At 56.7% G+C, this 23,348-nt stretch overlaps 8 protein-coding genes across 8 annotated transcripts; 4 read left to right on the top strand and 4 right to left on the bottom strand.

Moving 5' to 3' along the window:
* Nucleotides 1–1,112: 1,112 nt before the first annotated feature.
* CH63R_07842 (Transcription regulator) lies at nucleotides 1,113–2,545 on the bottom strand (the record flags this gene model as incomplete). The annotated part of the gene is made up of 3 exons (XM_018302816.1): nucleotides 1,113–1,426; nucleotides 1,499–2,403; nucleotides 2,451–2,545. The coding sequence occupies 3 exons, from the start codon at nucleotides 2,543–2,545 to the stop codon at nucleotides 1,113–1,115; spliced, it is 1,314 nt and encodes a 437-aa protein (XP_018157594.1).
* Nucleotides 2,546–4,027: 1,482 nt separating this feature from the next.
* Nucleotides 4,028–5,177, top strand: CH63R_07841 (Ribonuclease T2 family protein; the record flags this gene model as incomplete). The annotated part of the gene is made up of 4 exons (XM_018302815.1): nucleotides 4,028–4,130; nucleotides 4,193–4,275; nucleotides 4,337–4,611; nucleotides 4,667–5,177. 4 exons carry the CDS (start codon nucleotides 4,028–4,030, stop codon nucleotides 5,175–5,177), a joined length of 972 nt encoding a protein of 323 aa, XP_018157593.1.
* A 315-nt stretch (nucleotides 5,178–5,492) lies between these two features.
* Nucleotides 5,493–6,808, bottom strand: CH63R_07840 (Sec62 family protein translocation protein; the record flags this gene model as incomplete). Its single annotated transcript, XM_018302814.1, has 3 exons — nucleotides 5,493–5,696; nucleotides 5,754–6,310; nucleotides 6,376–6,808. 3 exons carry the CDS (start codon nucleotides 6,806–6,808, stop codon nucleotides 5,493–5,495), a joined length of 1,194 nt encoding a protein of 397 aa, XP_018157592.1.
* Nucleotides 6,809–8,876: 2,068 nt separating this feature from the next.
* CH63R_07839 (uncharacterized protein) lies at nucleotides 8,877–10,471 on the top strand (the record flags this gene model as incomplete). The annotated part of the gene is made up of 3 exons (XM_018302813.1): nucleotides 8,877–8,985; nucleotides 9,045–9,803; nucleotides 9,870–10,471. 3 exons carry the CDS (start codon nucleotides 8,877–8,879, stop codon nucleotides 10,469–10,471), a joined length of 1,470 nt encoding a protein of 489 aa, XP_018157591.1.
* A 1,196-nt stretch (nucleotides 10,472–11,667) lies between these two features.
* On the top strand, nucleotides 11,668–15,010 carry CH63R_07838 (Copper-transporting P-type ATPase; the record flags this gene model as incomplete). The annotated part of the gene is made up of 2 exons (XM_018302812.1): nucleotides 11,668–11,938; nucleotides 11,991–15,010. The coding sequence occupies 2 exons, from the start codon at nucleotides 11,668–11,670 to the stop codon at nucleotides 15,008–15,010; spliced, it is 3,291 nt and encodes a 1,096-aa protein (XP_018157590.1).
* Nucleotides 15,011–16,442: 1,432 nt separating this feature from the next.
* On the top strand, nucleotides 16,443–16,943 carry CH63R_07837 (uncharacterized protein; the record flags this gene model as incomplete). Its single annotated transcript, XM_018302811.1, has 1 exon — nucleotides 16,443–16,943. One exon carries the CDS (start codon nucleotides 16,443–16,445, stop codon nucleotides 16,941–16,943), a length of 501 nt encoding a protein of 166 aa, XP_018157589.1.
* A 703-nt stretch (nucleotides 16,944–17,646) lies between these two features.
* Nucleotides 17,647–19,176, bottom strand: CH63R_07836 (Diacylglycerol kinase catalytic domain-containing protein; the record flags this gene model as incomplete). Its single annotated transcript, XM_018302810.1, has 1 exon — nucleotides 17,647–19,176. One exon carries the CDS (start codon nucleotides 19,174–19,176, stop codon nucleotides 17,647–17,649), a length of 1,530 nt encoding a protein of 509 aa, XP_018157588.1.
* A 1,428-nt stretch (nucleotides 19,177–20,604) lies between these two features.
* CH63R_07835 (N2,N2-dimethylguanosine tRNA methyltransferase) lies at nucleotides 20,605–22,754 on the bottom strand (the record flags this gene model as incomplete). Its single annotated transcript, XM_018302809.1, has 2 exons — nucleotides 20,605–20,700; nucleotides 20,748–22,754. 2 exons carry the CDS (start codon nucleotides 22,752–22,754, stop codon nucleotides 20,605–20,607), a joined length of 2,103 nt encoding a protein of 700 aa, XP_018157587.1.
* Nucleotides 22,755–23,348: the final 594 nt, after the last annotated feature.

The raw sequence follows: 23,348 nt of genomic DNA, 5'->3' as shown, positions 1-23,348 counted from the left end.
CTGTTCTTCCAACGACTGGATGTTGAGGATTGTTGCTCTCGGCCGAGTTGTCTCATACACATGTGCATTCCGACGCACCTACGAACGGCTTACGTCTTCGAGGCCGCATCACGCGAAATCCATGTAGATCCCAGAACCATCGCTTGGCATCGGAGACTTTTTCTGCCAACGCGGGCGATGCCCACTCGACACCAAGCTTTTTCGATACCACGAGGCGATCCCCTTGGCAGGAGCTTGATTTTCTCTCCGTCCCCGCCCTCGCCCCCGCCCCCGCCACCGCCAAAGAAAAGCCGAAGACCACGGGAGTGCTCCTGACTGTTGTGGATCGCGGGAGAGAGATGTTGAGGAGTGAAGACCGACGAGACAGCGGGGGCGGGGGGGGCGAACAGACCGACCGCTAAGGCAGACATGGACTAGTGTCCCCCATAGATTTGGATTCGATGCTCTGGATCAGTACTAGAAACGAGGACCTCGCTTGCGACCGCACCTGATGTGTGGCGACGCCGACACTAAAACATATTTTCCACGGGAGGGAGAAACGCGCCGGTGCCCTAGATATCGGGCCGATGCTCGAGGAGCTAATTGTAGGAAAGTTGGTCGAGGTCGGGGTCGGGCATCTCACGTTAGTGTCTACTACTACTTCTCTCACACACACAAAGAGCTTCACTTGGAGGAGAGACATTGAAACAACCCATATTAGAACAATGCAAAAAAAGGGCGACAGTTCTGAAGTGGAACGTGGCTTTCTAGATCGAGGCGGTGAGGTGAGTTGGGTCAAATTCTTGATGAGTCTGGCATTTCAACCATGTCAGCCATCGTTATGGCCGATTCCACATGGTAAAAAATTTGAAGAAAAAAAGGACTTGCAATGCTCCGTGGCTAGTCTGGGTATTATCCTCCACAAAAGCAACTTTTTCTCTCGCCTCGCTCCTCGCGCTATATTACATACATGTCCTCATGGCCCCCGGTTTAACATTAGCAACGCGTCCTAAGAAATGAAGAAAGTTGCCAGTCTACGCCACCATAAGATATTGTACAACATGCAGAGCGCGCCGGTCCACATTCCCTGCTTCTTCGACTAAGATGATGGCGCAAATGTAGTAAATCATGCTTCAGTCGACCGGCTCACGCATCATCTTGGAGATGTTCTTGTGCATTTGGGCATACTTCTCCTCAAATGTTTTCTGAAACTTCTCACAGGCAGCCCACATGGGATCCCCTTTGGTCCAATACGTGTAGCAGTTTTCGAAGATCTGGCGCACGTCGGAGGCGAACTCGTCCTCGGTCCGGTACTCGTGGCGCGACATCTTGGCCTTGACAGTGTTGAGGTCCATGGGCTTCTTGACCTTATTGAAGTAGTCGGGAACTCCGTCCTCAACGGGGTCGACAGGCTCCTTGAAAGGGCCCACCAGTCTGGTCCAGAAGCCTGTATAGATAGGTTAGTATCTGTGGGAAATGTTGCGGTATTGGTGGTCCCGTTGGCCTAGGAAAGACATACCGGGCCCTGAAAGCATCCTGTCAAGAAGATCCGCACAAAACTCAACCTTCTTTTCAGTGGTGATCTCACCATCCGATACCGGAACGATGCTGCGACGCTTCTGGACCACAGGCTTCGGGCGCGGTGCCGTAGCAGCCGCAGCAGCAGCCACAGCCGCAGCCTTGCGGACGGGTGGAGGCAGGGCGCGGGTAATGGACTTGGAGTTGTTGTTTTGCGAAGCCGGCAACGGCGCGGAAGCGCGTCGGTTCTTCTTGGAGAGGTGCTCTCGCTCCTCACTACTATCCTCCTCGAGATAGTGCACACTCTTCCGAGGGGTCGGCTCAGCGGAGACTGTATCAGCCGGAGCTGCCGGCGGGGAAGGTTGGTTCTCGAGAGAGCTCATGGTCACGACCAACTCGCTCAGAACCTCTTGAGGAAGCGACTTAGCGAACTCAGCTCTAGCATCGGACGACCGCATGTACTCGGCTGCCCAAGAAAGTAGGAGCTTGCGGATGGTTGAGCCCTCCGGGGTGTCTCTCCATACTTGCACGAGAAGGGGAGTGGCGGGAATCTGCCGAGTAATCCGTCTGCACTCCTTCATTGCCTCGAGAGTCTTGTCGCATAGGCCGTCAATACCGAGCTTATGCCCCAGCTTCCAGACCCCAATAAGCGCCTCGTATGAAGGGAACGTGTCGACCTCTTCCGAGACCTGTCCTGTGAACAGAAAGAGCTGCGTCAAGCCAAACACTTCGGCCGTAGTTTGAGGCAGCTTCACGATGTGCTCGACGGTGTCTGAAGTCGTCCTCTCCAGCTGCTTAAAGTAGTCACGGTAGTATGTTGATCTGGCGCACAAAAAGTCCTTCTGGATGCCGAAGGGCTTCTCCTCAGGGCCAACGAGCACAATGATGAAGATCGGGTGGGGTTGACTGGGAATTGTTAGGCATGAGCTAAGGAGCGTAGCTGTGCAACTCACAGCCACGAGAAAGGCTCGTCTCGGTAGCCCGCAGAGGGTTCGGAAACGAGGTCGGGGCCGCCATTGATGGCGGGGACCGGCAGCTCGTCCGACATGCTGGGCTGATTGGCTGCGGGGATGGACCTAAAGGGCTGTGTTAGTCGCCTACAAAGACAAGTCAATATTTGATGACCAAATTATGGACGAGAGAGCTGCATGCGGGATATTACAATGGTTGAGGACTGGGAAAAGAGCGTCTGCTTGCTACAACCTGAGGTTGATGTTGGTTGGAGTGAGCCATTGGTAGAGAGGGCTTGAGCCGGTGTGAGTGAATCATGACATGAGCCCATGTCGTAACGACTTTCTGATGCCAATTGCTACCCCTCCAGGATAGAGATACAGTAATGATACGAGATATCACAAAGAAGAGATACAGAGATAAAAAGCAGCTTACCGTGATGGACGGACTTCGATAAGCGGGTGGTGAGACGATGAGCTTGACGGATGAGATCCTCACACTAGGATGGGTGATAGGTGATCTGCACAAATCGTCTTACAAAATCGAGTCTTCAGGGATGATAGTTGAGGGCAATACAGTACGAACGAAAAGAGGGGATGAAGAAGAATGAGATGGTCTACTTGGCGGACGCAGGCCGGTGAAGAGAAGGCGCGTGGCTGAAAATTTGCTCCCTGGGACGCTCCTGCTAGACGCGCTCAACCTTGAGAATGAAGCGGGAAGGTGTGAAACAACTGCACCTGCTCTGTGGTTGCTGTGTGGCTCCCCGTGACTGATGTGGCCTGTGCAAGAGCTTCCTCAGACCCACAGTTCACGTGCTCCAGGAGGAGAGAGAGAGAGAGGGAAACAGAATTTCCCACTCGCCACAGTTGTGGTTGGCGTTTGGCCAGCACAGCCACCTGCACTTGCCTCATGGCCGGGCAAATTGGAGTAGACTGGAGATTGGAATATCCCATCATCCTTTTAGGGAAAGTATGTAGATGAAGAGTATGGGCAGAAGCGAGGCAACTTTCTCTGTCAACTTCCCAGGCAATCCCGAACGCCCCTATCTATCGAGCTTTTATCCTCGGAGCTCGCCGCAGTCAACGGCAACACTTCCCAAAGAGTTCACCGCAGACCGTCCTGAGCCCTGGCCGACGCTTGCGAGTCGCATCGCGCTACTGCACCCGCTCCTCTGGACCTCTGGGTCTCTGGACTCTGCTAAACACTCCACGACCCTTGCCCCGCGCCCAATTGACCTCTCACGTCCCGTATCTCGAGCAGGTGGCATCTCGACCCCCACAGTGCCCTGTCCGACGGCACCGACGGCTGATCTCCTCTGCTCGCCAACCCGGCCAGCTTCCTCTTCAAGCCAAGAGCATTTTTAGTTTTTCGGTCGTGTTTACGTCGTTTCCCGTGTGGAGATTTGGATAAGGATGTAGGGTACCATGTCCCATCTTTGCAGAATGGAAGGGGCAATGAGGTTGTATAAAGTGTCTCGACGCTGCGCAACTTGATTAATTATGGTTGTGTTGTCGTCTTTGCCTCGGAACCCCCCCTGCCGTCTCCGTGAGAGATTCAAGATAATAGGCCCCGATCCAGCATGTCTCGAACCATTGGTTTTCTTGCGGCCGCCGGTCTCTTGCGTACCGCCGCCGCCGGTCTTTACGCAGGATTGAGCACCGCGAACCACACTTGCACACTCGGTACGAATCGAGGCGCTTTCTAGGCATTGTGGACTGAACTGACACATCCATCCATCTCCCAGCCGAGCCCGTTTTGTCCTGCTCTTGCGGTGCGAGCCCCGACAAAGTCGACACCTGCTGCGTCGAGACCTACGGTGGCCTAGTGGTATGCTAATTTTGTCGTTTTGCGGACGAGCGCTCTCGAGAATAACGATTCGTGCTCGTAGCTTGCGACCCAATTCTGGAACACCCACACTGGCCTCGAGTCCGAAGGCCAGAAGTTGCCCCAAGATTCGTGGGGCATCCACGGCTTGTGGCCCGATTTCTGCAACGGCTCTTACACCCAATATTGCGATCTCAGCCGCCAGTATGACCCGATCCCCTCCCCCAACACCACGACCGGGAAGCCGGACGGTACTCCGGTCCCGGCGTGGACCGGCTCGTCTTTCGACGCCTTCGTCAAGCCATTTGAGAGGTTCGACTTGTTGGAATACATGAACAAGTAAGCCCCGTTGTTGGACGTCGGCTTAGCTCCCAGCCTAATGCGAATCTCCCAGGTTCTGGATCGCTCAGTACACCCCCAACTGGGTCCTCTGGGCCCATGAGTTCTCCAAGCACGCCACATGCTTCAGCACCTTCGATGTCGAGTGCTACGGACCCAAGTACCAGGAGCACGAGGAAATCGTCGACTTCCTCGAGACCACTGTTCACTACTACAAGGAGACCCCGACCTGGAAGTGGCTCGCCGATAAGGCCATCACGCCTTCCAATGCGACCGCCTATTCCCTCGCCGACTTCCAGACGGCCCTCAAGGAGGGCCATGGAGCGGTCCCGTACATCGGCTGCTCCGGCCCCCGCTACAACGCCACCGAAGCCGGTAAAGGCTCCCTCGACAACGGGTACACCCAGCTCAGCGAGGCCTGGTACTACTTCCACGTCTACGGCAAGCCCCAGCGTGGCGACAGCGTCCCCGTCGCCGCCGATATCAATGGTGGCCGCGTGTCGAACTGCGCAACGACGGAGGGTGCTGTCTGGTATTACGAGCGCGCCGAGGGATCGGTGCAGTAGAGAAGATGCCCCGACCTTGAAGTAGCTTGCCGCACTGGGCGCCGAGTCCGTCCACAATAGAACTTTGCACAAACCGTCTGGTTCACGTCACCGAAGTCATGTATATTCATCACGAGGTGACTTTTGGGACCCCCCCGGCTCAATTGAGTGTCAAAGAACCAATTTGACCGATGTGATGTACCAACATAAATAATCTTTTGACCAATAGAACCCAGGCAGCAGCATACTGGATGCCGGGCATATCTACAAGTACAGTCCTCCAACCGTTAAAGCCACAAACGCCTGTGTGATGCGGATCGTCGCCTCGAAATTCATTTACTCCTCGTCATCACCCAGCTCTTCCACAGCTGGCGCGACATAGCCAGCACGTTGCGAGGGCTCCGACGCAATCTGAGTCTCCGTGGCGGTCGTGGTCGCGGAAGCCGGGAGAGGTTGACCGGTAGAAGCAGCGAATGTGCCACTGGCGTTCGCTGCACCAGAGGACGCCGACTTCTTCTTCTTGCCCTTCTTCGGAGCAGTCTGTCGAATGTCAGTGGTGTTCACAATGTGGTTTCCGGGTGCATTGGCTGAACTTACGTCATGCCAGGCCCAGACGGGCTTGAAGCTGTCGACGAATGAAACGTCCTCCCAGAGGTTGGGGAATAGCCAGAGGCCGGGAGACGCAACGAAGTAGGTGACACAGAACAGGATGACACGGAAGATGGCCATGAGGAAAAACAGGCCGAGCAGGCCGAGGAATCCCCAACTGAGGTAGTACACGCCGAGTCGGAGCTTAAGAGGCCAGAGAGGATAGCAGACAACGATGAAGATCAGGATGAGGGCGAGAATCGAGTAAAGCTTGCGCTTCACTTGGCTGCCCTCCCAGAACCACGCGTAGTACATCTCCTCCTTGGCCTCTTGCTGAGGCTCGATGCGGACGGTCCAAAGACCCTTGATGCGCTTCGTCTTCTTCGGTCCGTGGTCGTGGCCTTCGTGCGGGTCGGACTTAGTCACGCGCAGCGCAAGCATTGACATGGGTAGTAGCTTGAAGGTGTTCTCCAAAGAGGCGCGGTCGGTGATCTCGGGAAGCGCGGGGTTCTTCTTGCGCGCCTTCTCGTAGGCGGGGGACTGCAGAGCGCGAAGTGCTCGCTTGACTACACATCCGTCGTCGTCAGTATGCTGTTGAAGACATGCAGAATACAATTCGCAGTTAACCCACCCTTGAACATGTCCTTGCGCTCGCCGTTGAGAATACAAGTACGGGGCTTCAGATCCTGGCTGCGCAAAAAGGTGGCGAGGGCTAGCGCAACGGGGTTAGGGGGACCAGGCCTGATGGGCTGAGGCTGGCCCTGGGCTTGCTGCTGCTGCTGCGGGTGCTGGTGAGGGTGCTGGTGACCAGGGCCATGATCGTGGTCGTGATCATGCTCGCCCTCTCCGCCACCCTCGCCGCCCTGCTGCTGCTGGGCGAGTCGCGCCGCTTGCTGCTGCTGCATAGCTTGCTGTCGGAGATGGTTGAGGAAATCCGGTACACTCATGCCAGCCTTCGCGGCATCGGCCTCTATTTGTCTGCGCATTGCCGCGATCTGCTCAGGCGAGGGCATGGGCTGCCCGTTGGGGCCCATCTGCATGGGGCCGGGCATTGGCATCGACATCTTGAATGTGAGCTAGTACCGAAGGCAACCAGTGTTTTGGAAAGACGTGAGGAAGAACTCTGATTGTCCTTGTCAGGATATCGGGTGGGTTGGAGGAGTCCGGCGACGACAAGCAATGGCCCGTAAGAAGGATCAGGTTGTGTTGGATGAGCGCGAGTTTCGCTGTCAAAGCTGGGTCTTTGAACAATTCAAAAAGTGACCAGCAAGCAAGCCAGGTGTTCACTTCTGGTCCAGAAAAACCCATGCAGGGGTACAGGTCCTTCCGCCGCCTAAAAGGGTATCTTGTTGCACTCGGCAGTCGCTTTCTCCGATATCCGTTATGTCTATCGATAAGATAAGAAAAGCTAGTTGGGGTGTGCTCTGACCACACTCAAATCCGTATGTCTTCACCTGACCTGAAGCTCTGATGATGTAAGCGGATGACATGTCGGGAGTTATGTAAGCACTTTCTCCTCAGCTGTAACCCTACCCCCTCTTCCAGTGTGATCTCCTCCACACTGTGGCGGTGTGGCCGAGACATTTTGTCTGCGCTGCCTACCTGAACCTACCTAGAGTGACACGAGAAACTCTGCTGAAGTCTCCCGTCCAGCGGTTTTCTTTAGATCAGATGATGACGAGAACTCCGCCACATCAATCAGCAACAATTCTTGGGTACTATTCTCGGTCGACTTGAGTCATCACATCACCACTACCGGAAACCTCTTGCTTTTGATCCGTTGTTGCGCCTGCAACCATCATGGCGACAATATTCGCGGCGAACGTCAAGTGACGCTGATTGCCTGGGGGTTTAATTCGAAAGAACCAAAACCGAGAGAGGCGACTGCAGCTCAAAGCGGAGTAGAGCACACCACCCTCTCGTACTGTTTACCCACTCTCGGCGCCATCCATCATCTCTAGCTCGCCGGCTTCGCCCTCGCCGTACGACCATCCAACGGTGATGGTGTCCTGCAATAGGGGACACGCAGGGCTACGATGAGTATTGTGACGGTACAACGCATCCCTATCCGTAGGTCGGCTTCCCGCGGTCACTCCCTCTTCCCGTCACCCATGGTGCCTTGCATGCATGCCCGAATGATTGCTGATTGCTTCCCGTCCGCTGATGCTTGGTCATGTCATCGAGTGGCTGGGATTACGGGATTTTGTTTGGGCAGACAGATGGCCACGCCGCAGATGTGATTGGCCGCTCCAACCGTTTCCTTTGCTCGACTGAAAACACGCACACACGGTTTGGAAATGTCGTTCAACCGTGGCCCCCGTTTGTCAAGAATTCTTCGACTGGGAGTTTGTGGACCCAAAAGATGACAAGGGGCGGTGACGGGCATCACAACATCACAGTATGGAAGCATGGCAGTTCATGACTGGCACGAGACCCTGCCTCGGGGGGGGACTTGTGGCAAGAAGTTGCTGGTCAAGCTAGCTTCGAGCAACCAGAGCAAGGCAGAGGTGAGACATCGACTCGCTGAGCCATCGTCTTCATCTTACACGACTGGTGGAGCTCCTGCAATCTGGTGCAGGATGTGGGTGTAGCGCCAGCCATCCGAATCCGACAACACCCCAGCTTCCTAAGCGCCGGTTGGCCGGCCGTGTCTGGCCCCGTCTGCAGTCCCGGCCTATCAGAGCGGCCGGTCTGCATCTTGACTGCACACCTCGCCGACAATTGCCATGCCCTTGTCCCTCCATCTTGCTCTCTTGCTCCCAGCTGGACCTATTAAGCATAGCACTTGAGCAAAATCTCTGGCCCAAAGTGGGAATTGGGATTCGATATGTGCCAAAGAGACTCAAAAAGAAGCCGGCCACGCCTAAGTGGGCTCTTCTCACATCACATTGCCTACCTTACCTTGCCTTACATACATTACCTTGGGTACTAGACGTTCGCCATCCACTAGGTACGCTCTCTATTATAATCAATCGGGTCGCTCAATCTTTGTGCTTTACAGACCTCCCTGCATCCTTCTCTTCTTTCGTTCTGTCAAATCGCTGGCCGTCTCTCGTTTTTGTCCAAATTCTTTTCTCCCCCCCTCGTTCGTCTCCAGCATATGTCCGGCATGAAGCATATCCTGAAGCAGGTATGAAGGGTCTGAGTGGCATGCTTGCAGACGCCTATGTGACATGGCTATCGCCCCTCACCAACTGCTGCGCTCCGCTGTCCACCCGTCCGAACGAGAAGCCGCGTCAAAGTGAGTTTTCGGGTCCGTCAAACACATATCATCCACCGGACACTAACCAGCCCGCTCAGACAACATTGACATTCCTGGGAAACTGTCACCCACTGTAACCTGCACACAGCCCGTGCCCATGCCGCCGCTTTTTGCTGGGACAATGCAGAAGCCAGTCGAAGCTCGTCATCATCTGCAGGGGAAGCCGAAGGGAGTGAAAAGAAGTTTCGCATTGCTCCGGGAGCGGTTCTCTGTGAGCAAGCGATCTCGCTCAGACTCGTCTCCACGACGGCTACAAATATCGGCCCCCAGCAACTTTCGCCATCTTCACTCCGAGTCGTTCCAGTTTCCTCAATACACGAACCTCCAGCACGTTGGTCGGACTCCACCGCCACGCCCTCGGCCGCGGCCTCGTCCTTCCTCGTTCAGGCCGCTCGAACTAAGCATATATGTGTCCAAAAGGGAGCTGTCGCCAATCCTGCCACACTTCGACATGATTACGCCGCCGCCGCCGGTTCGCCTGGAGCCGAACCCGGATGACGATGTCTTCGGGCCTTCACACGAGCCTAACTACTCGCCCATGTCGTTTCATCTCCCGCGAAAGATGTCGGCTTCGCCGTCAGCCACCACTGCGAGCGACACACCGCCGAAAATCCCACCAAAATCGAGGGCTCGGTCACAGACATGCAGCAGCACGGAGAGGATGAAGGAGCGGATTGCTGGCGCCATGCTGGAGGTCGACAAGCTCCAGCGTGAGATCGACTTAATCATGGAGCGTCAGAGCACGTACGCTGGCAGCCGGCCTTCGACAGGCCATTCGATGGCATTGACGGTGCACGGTAAGCTCAGACGAAGTCCAAAATTAGCAGAGTCTCACGTGTGCTGACAAGGCTTATTTTTGCCAGAAGAAGAACCAGTACCCACGGTCCCCGCCCTGCCACCCTCTGCGCCATCGTTCGCGGAGCGCCTGAACCCCGGGGCCGAGCGTCCGCACACGGCACCAACGCGACCCCCGGTACACATTCCCCACCGCAGCATGGCTTTCGCCGACGCCTCGGCGGCCTTTATCACACCACCGCCGAGCCGCGGCAGGGAGACCCGACCGCCGCCGCCACCCCTGCCACTGGTTCTCCGCCCGCCACTTCGAAAGAAGAAATCTTTTTCGCGCGTCTCCAGCTGGTTGTTCCCCAGTGGTGCAGCAGGACAGCACCATCAGCGGAGCATCAGCCACGACTCCGTCACCAATTTCCCCCGCCCCGTCAAGGGCCGCGAGGGCTTCTACCAGTGTGTGCAAGCGCCGCAGGACAGGCGCACAAGTTTCGACTCGGTGTCGACTGTGTCGACGTGGGAGTCGGAAGACGGTGGTCAGACGGTCCCGACGACGTGGTCGCCAGGCAGCACCCTCGCCACAAGGGCGGAGGAAGCGCCGCTGGAGCGTGTCACCACGTTCGGGAAGGAAAGGGACATGAGTGGTCTTGGGAAGATGAACTTTGCCGTGTCGTTTTGAGCGAGCAGTCTTGCTCACTTTTCTTTTCTCTTGTTTCACTCGCACGATACCAATGATTGCTTGGTGATGAGATACCATGTCGCAAGTAATGGGCAATAGAGGAGGGTGGCGGTCTTTTGTAACTTTGCATATCTAATCATAGTGGCGTCTACGACGGGAAAGATTGGAGCCGGGCTCGGGGGGAATGCTGGAATGCATACATGACTTTTCGATGATGGCCCAAATGCTCATCTCTTGGCGGGAATGTTAATTATTTTTGCATCTGGCTCCTCCGGCTTGTTCTTCTGCGAGCATGACCCTATCGATCGTTCTTGAAGTGTGCAGTCTCAAACAGACCATATGCCGAAATAGGATTCACTTATACGCAGCCACGGCGGCATGTTCCTGACGGGGGGAAAACCCGCCGAACAGGTCCTGGCTGAAACGTGAGTCAAGTAGGTAGATCAGACAAGCCCAAGACGTTTTGGTCTCACATCTGTTCAAAAAAATGCATCTGTGAAGCAATACCTACATATTAATAAAATAAATAAATAAAAAAAAGATTCCAATGCCCATGTCTCGGTCGGGGTGGGGCCGAACGACGATTTGGGCAGCTCCCCATACCCAGGAGCCGCGATGAAGCTTCTTCGTCTGAAGTCGTTTTCGTCGTCAACTATAGATACATTCATACCTTGCACGCACATGGTGTAAGTTGGCTCGGCCCTCCATCCCAAGCGGTACAATTCGTCTTTGAAAACAAACTCTCGGATCGTTCGTCCCATCAGCTGACCAGCCGCTTTGTTCTGGCGTATCTTTGGCGAGATGACGATGGCCTGATGCCAGTGGGAGGATCACGCAAGTGTCTGTTGATGACTCGCATCGCAGTGCCACTGGAACGCCTGGAGTACGCAACATGGGCACAGAAAAACAAAGAGCGAATGAGAGACGTTGTTGCAGAATTGCTTGCGAGGGGGCCTCTTGCATGTCACCCTGGAAATTCATACCTCAAACCCCGTCAGTATTGGCGTCAGGGCATCTCCGCTTTCGGCGTCTGGGAGTGCACCTAGGTAAGTAGGTAACCTTCACGTAACGTAGCTGCCACTCTTGAAGCAGACGCACTCTTTTCCTCCAAACATCTCCAAACTCTTCCCTTTCCCTCGCGTCATCTCCCTCCTGAGCAGCAGAATTAGCAAACAAAACAGTATTATCGCGACACTATGGGCTCCGGATGCTGCTCCGACGAGCCTGTCAAGGGTCAGGGATGCGCCGGCCCAGCTGACGAGGTCGACCACGGACACGACCATGGCCACGAAGTCGAGGCCGACGACAACTGCGCCGGTGATAGGAACTGCGATGGTGCCGAGGCGGTTCCCTGCCTTGACGAGAACTGCGATGCGGATACCGACTGCGACTCTGACAATGACGATGACTCTACATGCCGCTCCGTCAAGCTTGAATGCTGCAATTCCAAGGAAGAGAACTGCGACGGTACGTCATCTGTGCTAGTACGATATGTCCCTTTACTGATGCTGTGCGACAGAAAAGTGCATCATCGCCGCTGCCGCCGTTGAGTGTGAGAAGACTTGCGACGACGATACCGCTCATGATGGTATGGCATTGCATCCTAACCAAAGTCAGTCCATCTCGGAACTCACGCTCCTAGGCGCTGTCGATCACAAACATACCCACGATAAGGACGGACATCATCCGGCCTCGGCTTGTAGCACCCATCTCTCTAAGGCCTTCGAGAAGTACAGCGCCTATCTTGAGTCGGCCCGTTGCATCTGTCGTAGCATCCTCGATCGCGGCTTGCCGACCACATGTTGCGTCGAACAGCAACCCGGTGCTGCTGCCGCTCCCGTTCCCGCGAAGCCTCCTGCTATTGCGAAAAAGGCCCGAGAGCCTGTCGAGGCGCAGACGTCCGCACATGCTCATGGTCAACACAAGCATCACCACCACCACCACCACGGCATTAAGCGACGCGGCAAGAAGTCGAGCGCTACTCACGATCATGACATGGCCATCATACCCGCTCGAGACGACCGGTCTGACTGCTGCAGCGGACACGACGTCGGTCTTCCCTCTGCTTTTGCAAAAGGGCCGGTGCCCTTATCCCGAACCGCGGAGAAGGATGTCGAGAAGGATGCCGGGCTGGAGCATATCGCTCTTGTTGTTGATGGCATGACTTGTTCCGGATGCGGAAATAAGCTCGAGAGAACGCTCAAGGCTGTTCCTGGCGTTTCTGGCGTGCGTGTCAATTTCGTCATGGGCAATGCGGAGTTCATGTTCGACGGCGCTGCAGGCAAGGCCGAGGATATCATCCGCAACACGGAGCGAGCCACTGGGTTTCATTGCACCCGCATGTCAAGTGATGACCAGACGCTCGACATACTCGCCTCAGGTGCGGAAGCTAAGATGCTGACGGACCTTGCAATCATGGGTGTCAACGAAGTCGGCAGTGTCGACAAGAAGGTGGTCAGAGTTACCTACGACCCAGCAGTCATCGGAGCCAGAACCCTCCTCGACAAGATCGGACCGCTCGCGACAGGACTAGCACCGCCCCGCAATGATCCCTCCGTCGCGAGTGGAAGAAAGAGGATGTACGATCAGTTGATGAAAACGGTCCTTTCCGCAGCCCTCACCGTCCCCGTCGTGGTTTTTGCCTGGGGCGAGAAGCTTGAACCGAAGACGCGCTCCATAGTTTCGGTCGTGCTTGCGACACTGGTGCAGCTTATCGCCGTGCCCGACTTTTACAAACCAGCCATTTCATCTCTTGTGCACAGCGGTGCCATCGAAATGGACATGCTGGTCGTCATCAGCATCACTGCTGCCTATGTCTATTCAATCATTGGGTTTGGGTTTCACATGGCGGGCCGACCTTTAGACCCCCGCGAGTTTTTCGAGACAAGTACCCTACTCATTACTCTGATACTTCTCGGCCGCCTCACCGCCGCTTTCGCGCGTATTCGTGCCGTTGCAGCTGTTTCACTCCGCTCACTCCAGGCTGCCACCGCTGTCATTGTGGAAAAGGAAAGGGATGTCGAGATCGACGCTCGTCTACTTCAGTATGGCGACAAGTTCAAGGTCCTTCCACACTCAACTGTGCCCACCGACGGTTTGGTTATGAACGGCTCCAGCGAAGTAGACGAGTCTATGTTGACTGGCGAGAGCATGCCTGTCTTCAAAAAGCAGCACGATACCGTCATTGCGGGAACCATCAACGGCTCAGGAACACTGGTGGTCCAGCTCACTCGTCTTCCTGGGAAGAACACCGTGACCGACATCGCGGAGCTCGTCGAGGAAGCAGCCAACTCGAAGCCGAGAATCCAGGACATTGCCGACCGCGTGGCCAGCTGGTTTGTTCCCGTCGTTACCTCAGTGGCTATCGTTGTCGTCGTCATCTGGGTCATTATCGGCCTCAAGGTTCGCCAACAACCAGTCGGAAAGGCAGTTGCTCAGGCAATCACCTATGCCATTGCTGTTCTCGCCGTTTCTTGCCCTTGCGCTCTCGGCCTCGCCGTCCCGATGGTTCTGGTCGTCGCCGGCGGAATTGCTGCTCGCGGAGGCGTCATTATCAAATCGGCCGAGTGCACGGAGAGGGCTCGAAGGGTCAGCGACGTCGTATTCGACAAGACTGGGACCATCACAGAAGGAGAGCTCGACGTGGTTGAAGAAGAAATTCTACTCGCGGGCCAGGATGAAGCTCGTGCCATCACCAAGGCCCTCGTCGCAGGCAACAAACATCCGGTATCCATGGCGATCGCCAAGTACCTCGCCCCGCGTGCAACTCTTGAAGTCAAAGTCACCGATTCCCGAGTTATCCCGGGCGCTGGTGTCGAGGCCACTCTCGATGGACATATCGTCTGTGCAGGAAACCCATCCTGGACCAATGTTAACTCTCTACCCTCCGTCGCCCGCTTCCAAGATGCAGGCATGACTATTCTGGTTATCACTCGCGACAGTGACCCTATCGCCCTTTTCGGATTGCGTACCCGTCTCCGCCCAGAGGCATCTAGAGTCATCGCCCAGCTTGCCCGCCGCAATATCGCCGTGCACCTCGTCTCCGGCGACCAAAAGCGTGCAGTCGAGTCCGTTGCCGCTCAGGTTGGAATTCCCAACGTGGCGTCCCAGCGAACCCCGGCACAGAAGCGGGATTATGTCGCTTCGCTCATGTCCGAGGGCAAGCTCGTTATGTTTGTTGGCGACGGTACCAACGATGCGGTGGCTGTCACGCAAGCAGACGTGGGTGTGCAGCTCGGCAGCGCCGCTTCATCGAGCGATGTCACCCGTGGAGCGGCGGACGTGATCCTTCTCGCAGGCCTCGAAGGCATCCCCTTCGTGCTTGATGTTAGCCGTGCCAGTTTCCACCGAATGGTCTTCAACTTTGTCTGGTCAGCCGTCTACAACGTGCTCGCGATTCTGCTTGCAGGAGGAGCCTTCGTCCCTGTCAACTTTAGCATCCCTCCTGCCTATGCGGGGCTGGGCGAGATGGTCAGCGTGATTCCCGTCATTATAGCCGCCATGACGATGCTGATGAAGAGGAACCGATCCGAGGCTTGAGGTGTAGGTGTTTGAACTGAAAAAGCGGTCTGGCTGGCACGTTCAACACCTGCGGGCTGAGGCGTTAAACCCGAAGGGTTTATCTTCGTCATTGCTGGCTAATGGCGGCAGGGGAAAACAAAGGTTTCAACACCAACATGAGTGATGGGTTTTTTGTTTCAATGTTTAGTTTTGGTTCGCTTCGCCAACAGCTCTCGAGAATTGGCCAATATGGACGTGGCCCTGCGTGTTGCGTCGCTCTAGACGCTGTTGACGCACGATGTGTTCCGAGGCTGCGCTGCTTGAGTATACAGCTTTGTATACCGGTATTCTTTTATGCATCATCAATACACAAGAATGCAATTGCGTGTCAAAGCACTGATCGTGGTCCGTACCGCTGTGATGATCGTGAAGCAACGCTTTGGTTGCAGAGTCACATGTGTGCTATAATACCCAAAAAGTGGTGCTCCCAAAGCTTACCTGTTGTTCCTCTCCTTGCTGTAGAAGGGTATCATAACGCACTTGTCATAGGTACTTCAGAGAAACGGATATAGCACCATGGCAGTAGCGGACTACGGCGGTTCACTCCAAGAGTCTTCTGGCTGAGGGGTGGAGTCCTGTGTAGATATGTTCATTGGACCCTGCGCATTCTAGCGACTGTGTACCTTTGACCGTGATCCGTCTCGGACCAACCACTTGTTGCCCTCGCTGTTGAGCTTCCATGTACTGATGGGGCATTGGCGTATGGAATGGCCCAAAAAGCTACATCAGAGAAAACCGGCGTAGGTGTACGTATCTCCGTGAGAGGACACTGCGGGAAAAAAAAGTCCCCATCCCATCGTGCTTCAGGCCACCGCCAGAGCCTGATCTTGTTGGTTTGTTGCCTGTGAGGCGGTACGGTCTCCCATGGGCCATGTAAACATACAAGTACCGATACCATACGTTCGAGTCAACCCCACGAGAAAGGTGATAGGGGGGGGGGGGGGGGGGGGGGGGACGTTGCCTTGTTGGGGGATTAGGCTTCACGACATCCTACAAACACTCAGTATCCAGAGGAACCCCCGAGTCTAAACCGGGGAACGAATCGCATCAACTCATCTGTGCTGAAACAAGACATTCCCAGCCGTTGAATTATCCAACTCTATTATGTTCAGCGGCCAGTAAAACGGCTCAGGGCTCTGTCCGAACGTGGTAGTCTGTCCCTGTGGAGTGATCCCAGATCACCCTCCTTCGGAGAAAGGGTCTTCTGGTGAGTATATATCGAGCCCCTTACTCCCACCCAGAGAGTTCTTTTCCCTTTTTCTTTCATCATCACATTCATCAATTCTTTTTCTACTTCTGCCACTACCCACTGCTGCTTGAAAAGCTCATACCACCAATACCACACAACCCAACCAAGCTCATCAACAGCCACACACACACGCACACACACCCTTCAAGTGCAACCGTCAAGATGAAGTTCACCATCGCCGCCACCACCCTCACCGTCCTCGGTCTCGTCGCCAACGCCAACGGCGCCCCCACCCCCAAGAACCTGGCCATCGAGCCCTTGGCCGACGGGAACGGCAAGATCGCCGACACGCTCTCCATGAAGGCCCCCGCATCGAACCCGGACGCGCCCACCGTCGCCGACGGCTTCACTCAGAACGAGACCCGGGCCATCTGCCAGCACCGCGCCTACCCCGTCTCCCAGCACTACTCGGTCCTGAGCAGCCCGGGCATGGCCAGGGTCGACGACATCGCCGCCGTGTGCGGCCGCCTGTGGAGCGGCCTCCACCACCACGCCGGCTGCGCGGCCATCACGGAGCCGTCGTGCGGCGAGCACGAGTACATGGAGGGCGTCCTCGAGTGGCACTTCAGCGGCTCGGCCTTCTGCAACGTCGGCATGGTCGAGTCCGCATGGTGGGAGGCGACTCACAACGAGCACGGCCGCCTCGAGTGCCGCGACGTCTAAACGAGCTCGGCTTTGCGTGAGCGTCGAGGGGGCGGCCATCACTCTGCGCAGCCATGGAACCCGCACCTAAATCAATACCAACACAACACAACACAACACAAAAAGCAGTATAGGCACGACTCAGATAGGAACAGAAAGGGGTTACATCATACCCATGTCGAGGCGTTAGAAGGGGGAAGGGCAAAATGACTTGAGATCACACTTGGGGATAGGCTGAATCGGGATACACTGGCGTTTTGGATCTAAACATTAATAGGGAGTGTGGTTGATTAACTTGAAAGTGAAATAAACACTATTCACCCAAGCCCAAAACTAAATCTCGTTGTCGTCTACCATGGTTGCATTGAGCGCTAGGTGGGCACTGCCACTATAAATACATTTGCGCCGTGCTGTGTATATGCAACATGCAACGCAAAGCACACAATGCGGGTGTGGACGTGGGGGTTGTGTCATAACACTTTGTGAGAATGAAGACTGCACCGGCAGACTTGTCTAGGCTAAGAGCGGGTCCCTTCATCTCTATCAAATCCAAATACCACATGTGTGAACAACCATGTGACCCGTCGTGTATCTGTTGTCTATAGGAAACGTTGTTAAGTTCTTTGCCACTGAGATCTCTTGCCAACTCCCTCCCTATCATCCCTCTTTTACTGCCCGCTCGAACCAGATCTAGATTAGTGTAATGTTAAGTCAAACGTCCCGTTTACAATATCGACCGATCAGCAAGGACCCGGAACAGTGGTCTCTCGAGCTTGGAAATGGCCATCCACCCGCCCTCGGGGATCTCGACGATGGTGCCGTCAATGCACACCTTGCGCCACCGCGGATCGCTCTCTCCAATCGTCACTCGAATTTCCTCGGCGTCCTCGTACCCAAGGTAATCCTCATGACCGTCGCCGTCGGTCCACCGCATGCCAACGTGCGACCCCTGCTTGTAGGCGGCCATCATGATCTCCATCGTCTTCTCCCCACCGACGGCGCCAAAGTGCACCAGCTTTAGCCGTCCCTGCAGCGGCCCGCTGCCGGGAGAGATGGTGAACGTCTTCTCCAGGTTCGATACGAGGGCCGCGAGGGCGTAGGCGAAGGTCTCCCTCTCGACGGGTTTCGTAACGCCGTCCGGACCGCGCACCTCGACCGTGGCGGCGTAGGCGTGGCTCTCCTTCAGCAGCTCCTGAGCCACCATGCCGAAACGCTTGCTGCCATGCTTGCGGTACTCGGGGGTGTCGCTCTCCCAGACGAGCTGCGCGTGGAAGCCGTAGCTGGCGACAATGGCGCCAAAGAGGCGGTCGATGCTCGTGTCGTGGCGAGTAACGTCCTCGGGAGCGTGCGCGCCCGGGTCGGCGGTGTAGGAGACCAACCGTGCGCCCGGAGAGAAGGATGCGCGGAAGGCCGGTAGCGGGGCCGGGACGCCGAAAAAGAGGGTGCGGAGGCCGAGGACCATATGCGAGGGCCCCGTCTCGGTGTAGAGGGGCTTGTGGAGGGAGTGGAAGGCGGCATTGCCGGTGCCCAATGGCAGGAGGGCGAGGGTTGGCAGGGCAGTTGCCGAGTGCGTCTCCTCGCATCCGTTGAGGAGGTCGACGACGCCCCCGTCGCCGCTCAGAAGGACGATGGTCTCGGATCCGGGAGGGGAGGCGGCCCCGTTGGACGAGACGTGTTGTCTCGCGGCCCACCTCTCCTTTGCAAAGTTGCGGACGCTGTCTGCGTCCTCGGTCACCAGGACATTGTACCCAAGCTTGCCCTCACGAGCGTCAAGGGCAGGTGGTTCGGAAGGCAGTGTCGAGGACTGGCCCCGGGACGTCTTCTGACCGGCAAGGACGACCAAGGGCTGGACGACGGCATCCCAAAACTTTGGCGCATGGCCCAAACCCGACTTGGTAGACACGACAAAGTGCACCTCGCGGCTGCCCGGCTCGGGGTTGAGGTGCTCGGGGAAGTGTGAAAGCAAGAGGCCGTCAGTCAGCTCAGCGGGCAAGTCGCCGGCGACGGCGAGGATGTCGAGCTGGTAGGGGAAATCCCCCGACCCGGAGTCCTCTCTGAGTGCGCAGATGATGGGGCCCGAGTCGACATCTGGGCGGGCGGGGATGACAAAGACGACCTCATCGGGGCGGACGGACTCGGTGCCGCGGTGGGAGGCGAAACTCAACTTGCCGTCGATAAAGGCGGCGTCGTGGGCGTGGCGGGGTTGCAGGCCGTGGTCGCGGGGTTCGGAGCCGGCGGCATCCATGACGGGCATGGCCGGGGTGAGTCGGTACGACTGGTTATATATGTATGGATGGCTTTGAAAGGAACGAAACACCGTGCCGTGGCCAATGACCGGCCCTCTTGCGTCAACTTCGAGTGCCGTGTTGAGCTTTTGAGTTGATGTTGGCGAGAGGTTGATCAACAAGGGCGAAGTCGAGGGTCCAGCCAGCCAGGCAGACAGCCGATTTTCGACAGGGACAGAGAAGGAGGGGTAAGAGGCGAGCCCCCTTCAGGCAGGTGGCCGCGCTGTCCGAGTCCCTCTCTGCTCTCTGCTCTCTGCTCTCTGATGAGGTTGGTCAGGAGACAAGACCCAACGGGCCGGTGCAGTGGAAGCAGAAGCGCAGGTGGTTTGGTGTTGCTGCTGCTGCTGCTGCTGCTATTGCTACTGCTACTGCTACTGCTACTGCTGCCCCTCCACGCGAACCCAGACGGCGAACGGAGAGGAGTCGCGAGATGCAAGATAAGATAAGCAGGCAGACAGACAGGGCAGACGGACATCCGCGTGTCTTTTCGATGCTTGATTGACTTGCAGGTGCCGGCGCGTTGCATGTCATCCGGCCAGCGATTGCGTTATTTCACCGGAAGAACCCCCCCTCCCTGCAAATCCCCCAGTCAGTGGACAGTCAGTGGGCCACGCCTGGGCGAATATGGCAAGCAAGACGCTGCAAGCCTCTGTTCAGTCGGTTACTCTTATCACTACAAACCACACTATCCGTACCTACCTAACCTGCCTTACCTAGGTAGGTACCTACTTATGTCAGGTAGGTACGTATACCCAACAACACAACGCGCAAACCCTCGACCTCTCCGGAAAGGGGAAACCCCAAAAAAACAACACTCTCCCCCCAAAAACAATTCCCCACGCCATGCGGCAAAATTCTTCATTTGATGGGAGCGGGGTTCGAACCCGCGCACTCTCACGAGTAACAGAGCTTAAATCTGTCGCCTTGGACCACTCGGCCATCCCACCAGGTAAACCGGATTTGGTAAAATTTGGATGTGGTTGTGGATTATAGTATGGTGGGTTTTCTTTTGGGGGGGGGGGGGGGGTGCTGTGCAGGACAAGCAGCCTTGACGGCGCCGACATGCATTATCCGGGGGGACGGCACAGTAAGCGGGGGAGGGGGTATTTTCTTCCCCTGCGTGTTTTGGCCTGGCGGGGGGGATGTCGTCATTGACGCCTGTGATTTGGTCGGGGCAAAGAACGGAAGGAGGACTGGACGCTCCTGGGTGGGTGGCACAGAGTCAGCGTGCGTCGAGTCTCGGGCGGACAGGCAAACAAGACAGACAGGCGGACGGACGGACGGACGGACGGACAGACGGACAGGAACAGGTACCTCGCAATGCACATTTTCAACTCTGGTATTCTGTGACCCCTTGACTCACTCGTCTCGACTGGACCGACATGCCTTCTCGTCTCTCATCTCTTGTTCTTCTTCTTCTTCTTCTTCTTCTTCTTCTTCTTCTTCTTCTTCTTCTTCTTCTTCTTCTTCTTCTTCTTCACGCCCCCTTCGCCCTCGTCATCGGGCCCCAGTTCTCCCGCGGGTTCATCTGGTATCGTACCAGCTTCCGCTGCTCTCTGCGCTTGCCGAGCTTCGCGAGCTTGTCGTCAAACACAAGCGTCTTGCGCAGCTCCTCCTGCGACGCCGCCGCCTTCTTCTCCTCCCCCTCGGAGATCTCGTCCGTCCTCACGACCTCACCCTTGTCCGTCTGCTTATCCTGCTCGAGTCCCTCCTTCATCTCCACGTCCGCGCCCGTCTCCTCCTCCCCCTTCTCCTCCTCCTCAGCTTTCCTCTCCTTTCCTTCGCCGTTGCTCTCCGCCTTGTCGAGGCCGAGCAACCGGTACGCCGGCATCTGCGGGTTGATCCGGTCTGTACGGACGGGTGCCTTCTGCCTGACCCACTCGCGCATGACGAACCAGATGGCCTCCCACGGCGCGTCCGTCTTGACGCTGCCGGGCCGGCAGTGGCTGCGCGTCACGCGGTACCCCAAGTGCTTCAGCGCCCCGCGGAACATATCGTCCGGCGGCTGCTGCGTGCTGAGCGTGCCCGCGAGCCTCGACGGCATCACGAAGAACGGGTAGTCGTCCACCCTCGCCAGCTCCCTGTCCTTGGCGTCCACCTCCTCCTTCGGCCCCGGCCCGGGCAGGTACTCCTCCATGGCCGTCTGCAGCATGCCCTCTATCCTCGACGTCGTCTGGTACACGCTCTTGTCCACCGTCGGCAGCAGGTCGAGGATGCCCTGGATGAAGTCGGGGTTGTGCAGCGGGCCGCTGTACATCGGCCCCGCGATGTGCATGCTCGACCCGCAGTGCTTGCAGTGCGAGTCCGTGGGCGGGCCCTGCGACAGCCCGTGCTTGTAAAAGTAGCCCTCCTTCTTCTTGGGCGCCGGTCGAGTGCGCACCATCGGTTGCGTCTCCCACGCCGAGCATCCCGGGCAGTTGTACATGATCATCGTCTTGCCGCCCTGGTAGTTGACCGCGTCCTTGGACTTGCGCACCTTGACAAACACCCGGCAGTAAAAGTCGATTGAGAGGGACAGCTGCGGCTCGATCGTCAGGCCGTACTTGGCCGCCGCGCTTGTCAGCGCGTGGAGGATGAGGCGGATGCCGACCTCGTGCGAGTGGAGGCCCTTGACGGGAACACCGCCGTACAGCGAGAAACACTTCTCGGCGTAGCAGTGGCCGGCCCAGTGGCTGCCGTCCGTGCAAGTGACGGCGAGAAGGCCGCCGTCGTCCCGGACGGCCTGCACTGCGGCGTCCAGGAAAGGAGCGGCGGTTCCGTACGGGTCCAGGTCGATGGCGTCGTACTTGTTCTCCTTGCTGGGGTTGCCGAAACGGTCCCGGTTCGTCAGGTCGTCGGCGATGCGCCGGTACATGTGGGCGATGGCATCGTCGTGGCTCGTTTGGATCTTGTCCTCCAGCCCGTTGTGCTTCGTGTTCAGCTTGATCGACTCGATCGCGCTCTTGGTGAGGTCGTTGGCCGTCACCGAAGTGACAAAGGGCAGCTCGTGCGAGTAGCGCAGCGCACGGAGACCAGACGCCGATAAGGCGTCCAGGACGGTGAAGCGAGGAGGGGCCTTCTCGGCGGCAGTCTTTGCGTCACCTTCCACCGTTTCGTCCTTGGCCTCGACGGTCGTCGCAGGCGCCTCGGCTGCTGTCGTCGAAGTCACAGCGTCTGCTGAGGCTTCCGCGCTGGCGCCGTTGGCGCCGTTCTCGGTTTCCACCTCCCGTGCCTCGCCATTGGTGCTCTCGGTCGCCTTGCCGTCGTCCTTGATTTGCACCTTGGCCGGCCGGTTGCCGCCCTCGTCCGCAGCAACCCTCCGTCTCTTCTTGTCCTTGCGCCTGGCCGCGACCTGAGCGGCCTGCGCAGCCTTCCTCTCGACAACCTCCTGGCCGTACGCTCTGATGGCGAGAACGGAAAGGTCCCGGTTAAACTGCTGAATCGGGTTGTAGAAAACCTGCTGGCCCTTCTTCTCGACTTCGGCGGGCACGAGAATGGTCGCCTTGCCCTCCGTTATGCCCTTGTAGTTCTTGCCATCGTACGTGATGACCGGCTCTTCCCCGCTCATGGCGGCGGTGTTACTACTTCGTATAGCAGATGAATTGCTGCAGAATCTGGTGAGAGACACACCGAGTCTCGAGACTGTCTGATAAGAAGGGATGAGTGAGCAATCCCTTGGTCCGAGTGAGTTGTAATTGAACAGTGGGAGCCTTTGATGAAACTGCCGGCTCGCAGCGCGTGTGGCCAGGCGAATAGTTGTTCGCAAGTACGGTTTCGACATAAAGTCACCTCATGTGAAGGCGTCCTGAAAATTTGGGGCGACTCCAGTTTGGCTCATTGAGGTCAAAGGTTGCCGCCGGCCACGAGAGAAATTTCAGTGGGTCCGATAATTCTGCCAAAGGCGGTGAGGAGTGAATGACAACCCTTCCCAAGGCAGGTAGGTACCTTCCTCTCTGCCATCGACGTAGCATCACAACTATTTTTCACTGCATTTCACTTCACTTCACTTCACTTCATGTCTTACAACCCAAACCGATGCAATGGATGTCTAATTGTCTTGTTTAAACACCCTAATCCATGTTGTCTCAAGTAACACACTTGGTTTCTATCATCTTCTGCGCCCCAAAGCCTCCAAATTCCATCTGAATTACTACGAGTGTTC

Source organism: Colletotrichum higginsianum, chromosome 5 (assembly GCF_001672515.1).
Source record: "Colletotrichum higginsianum IMI 349063 chromosome 5, whole genome shotgun sequence".
Classification (NCBI taxonomy): domain Eukaryota; kingdom Fungi; phylum Ascomycota; class Sordariomycetes; order Glomerellales; family Glomerellaceae; genus Colletotrichum; species Colletotrichum higginsianum.
The sequence above is the reverse complement of the archived record's forward strand: the minus strand, read 5'-3'. Positions and strand labels throughout refer to the sequence as shown.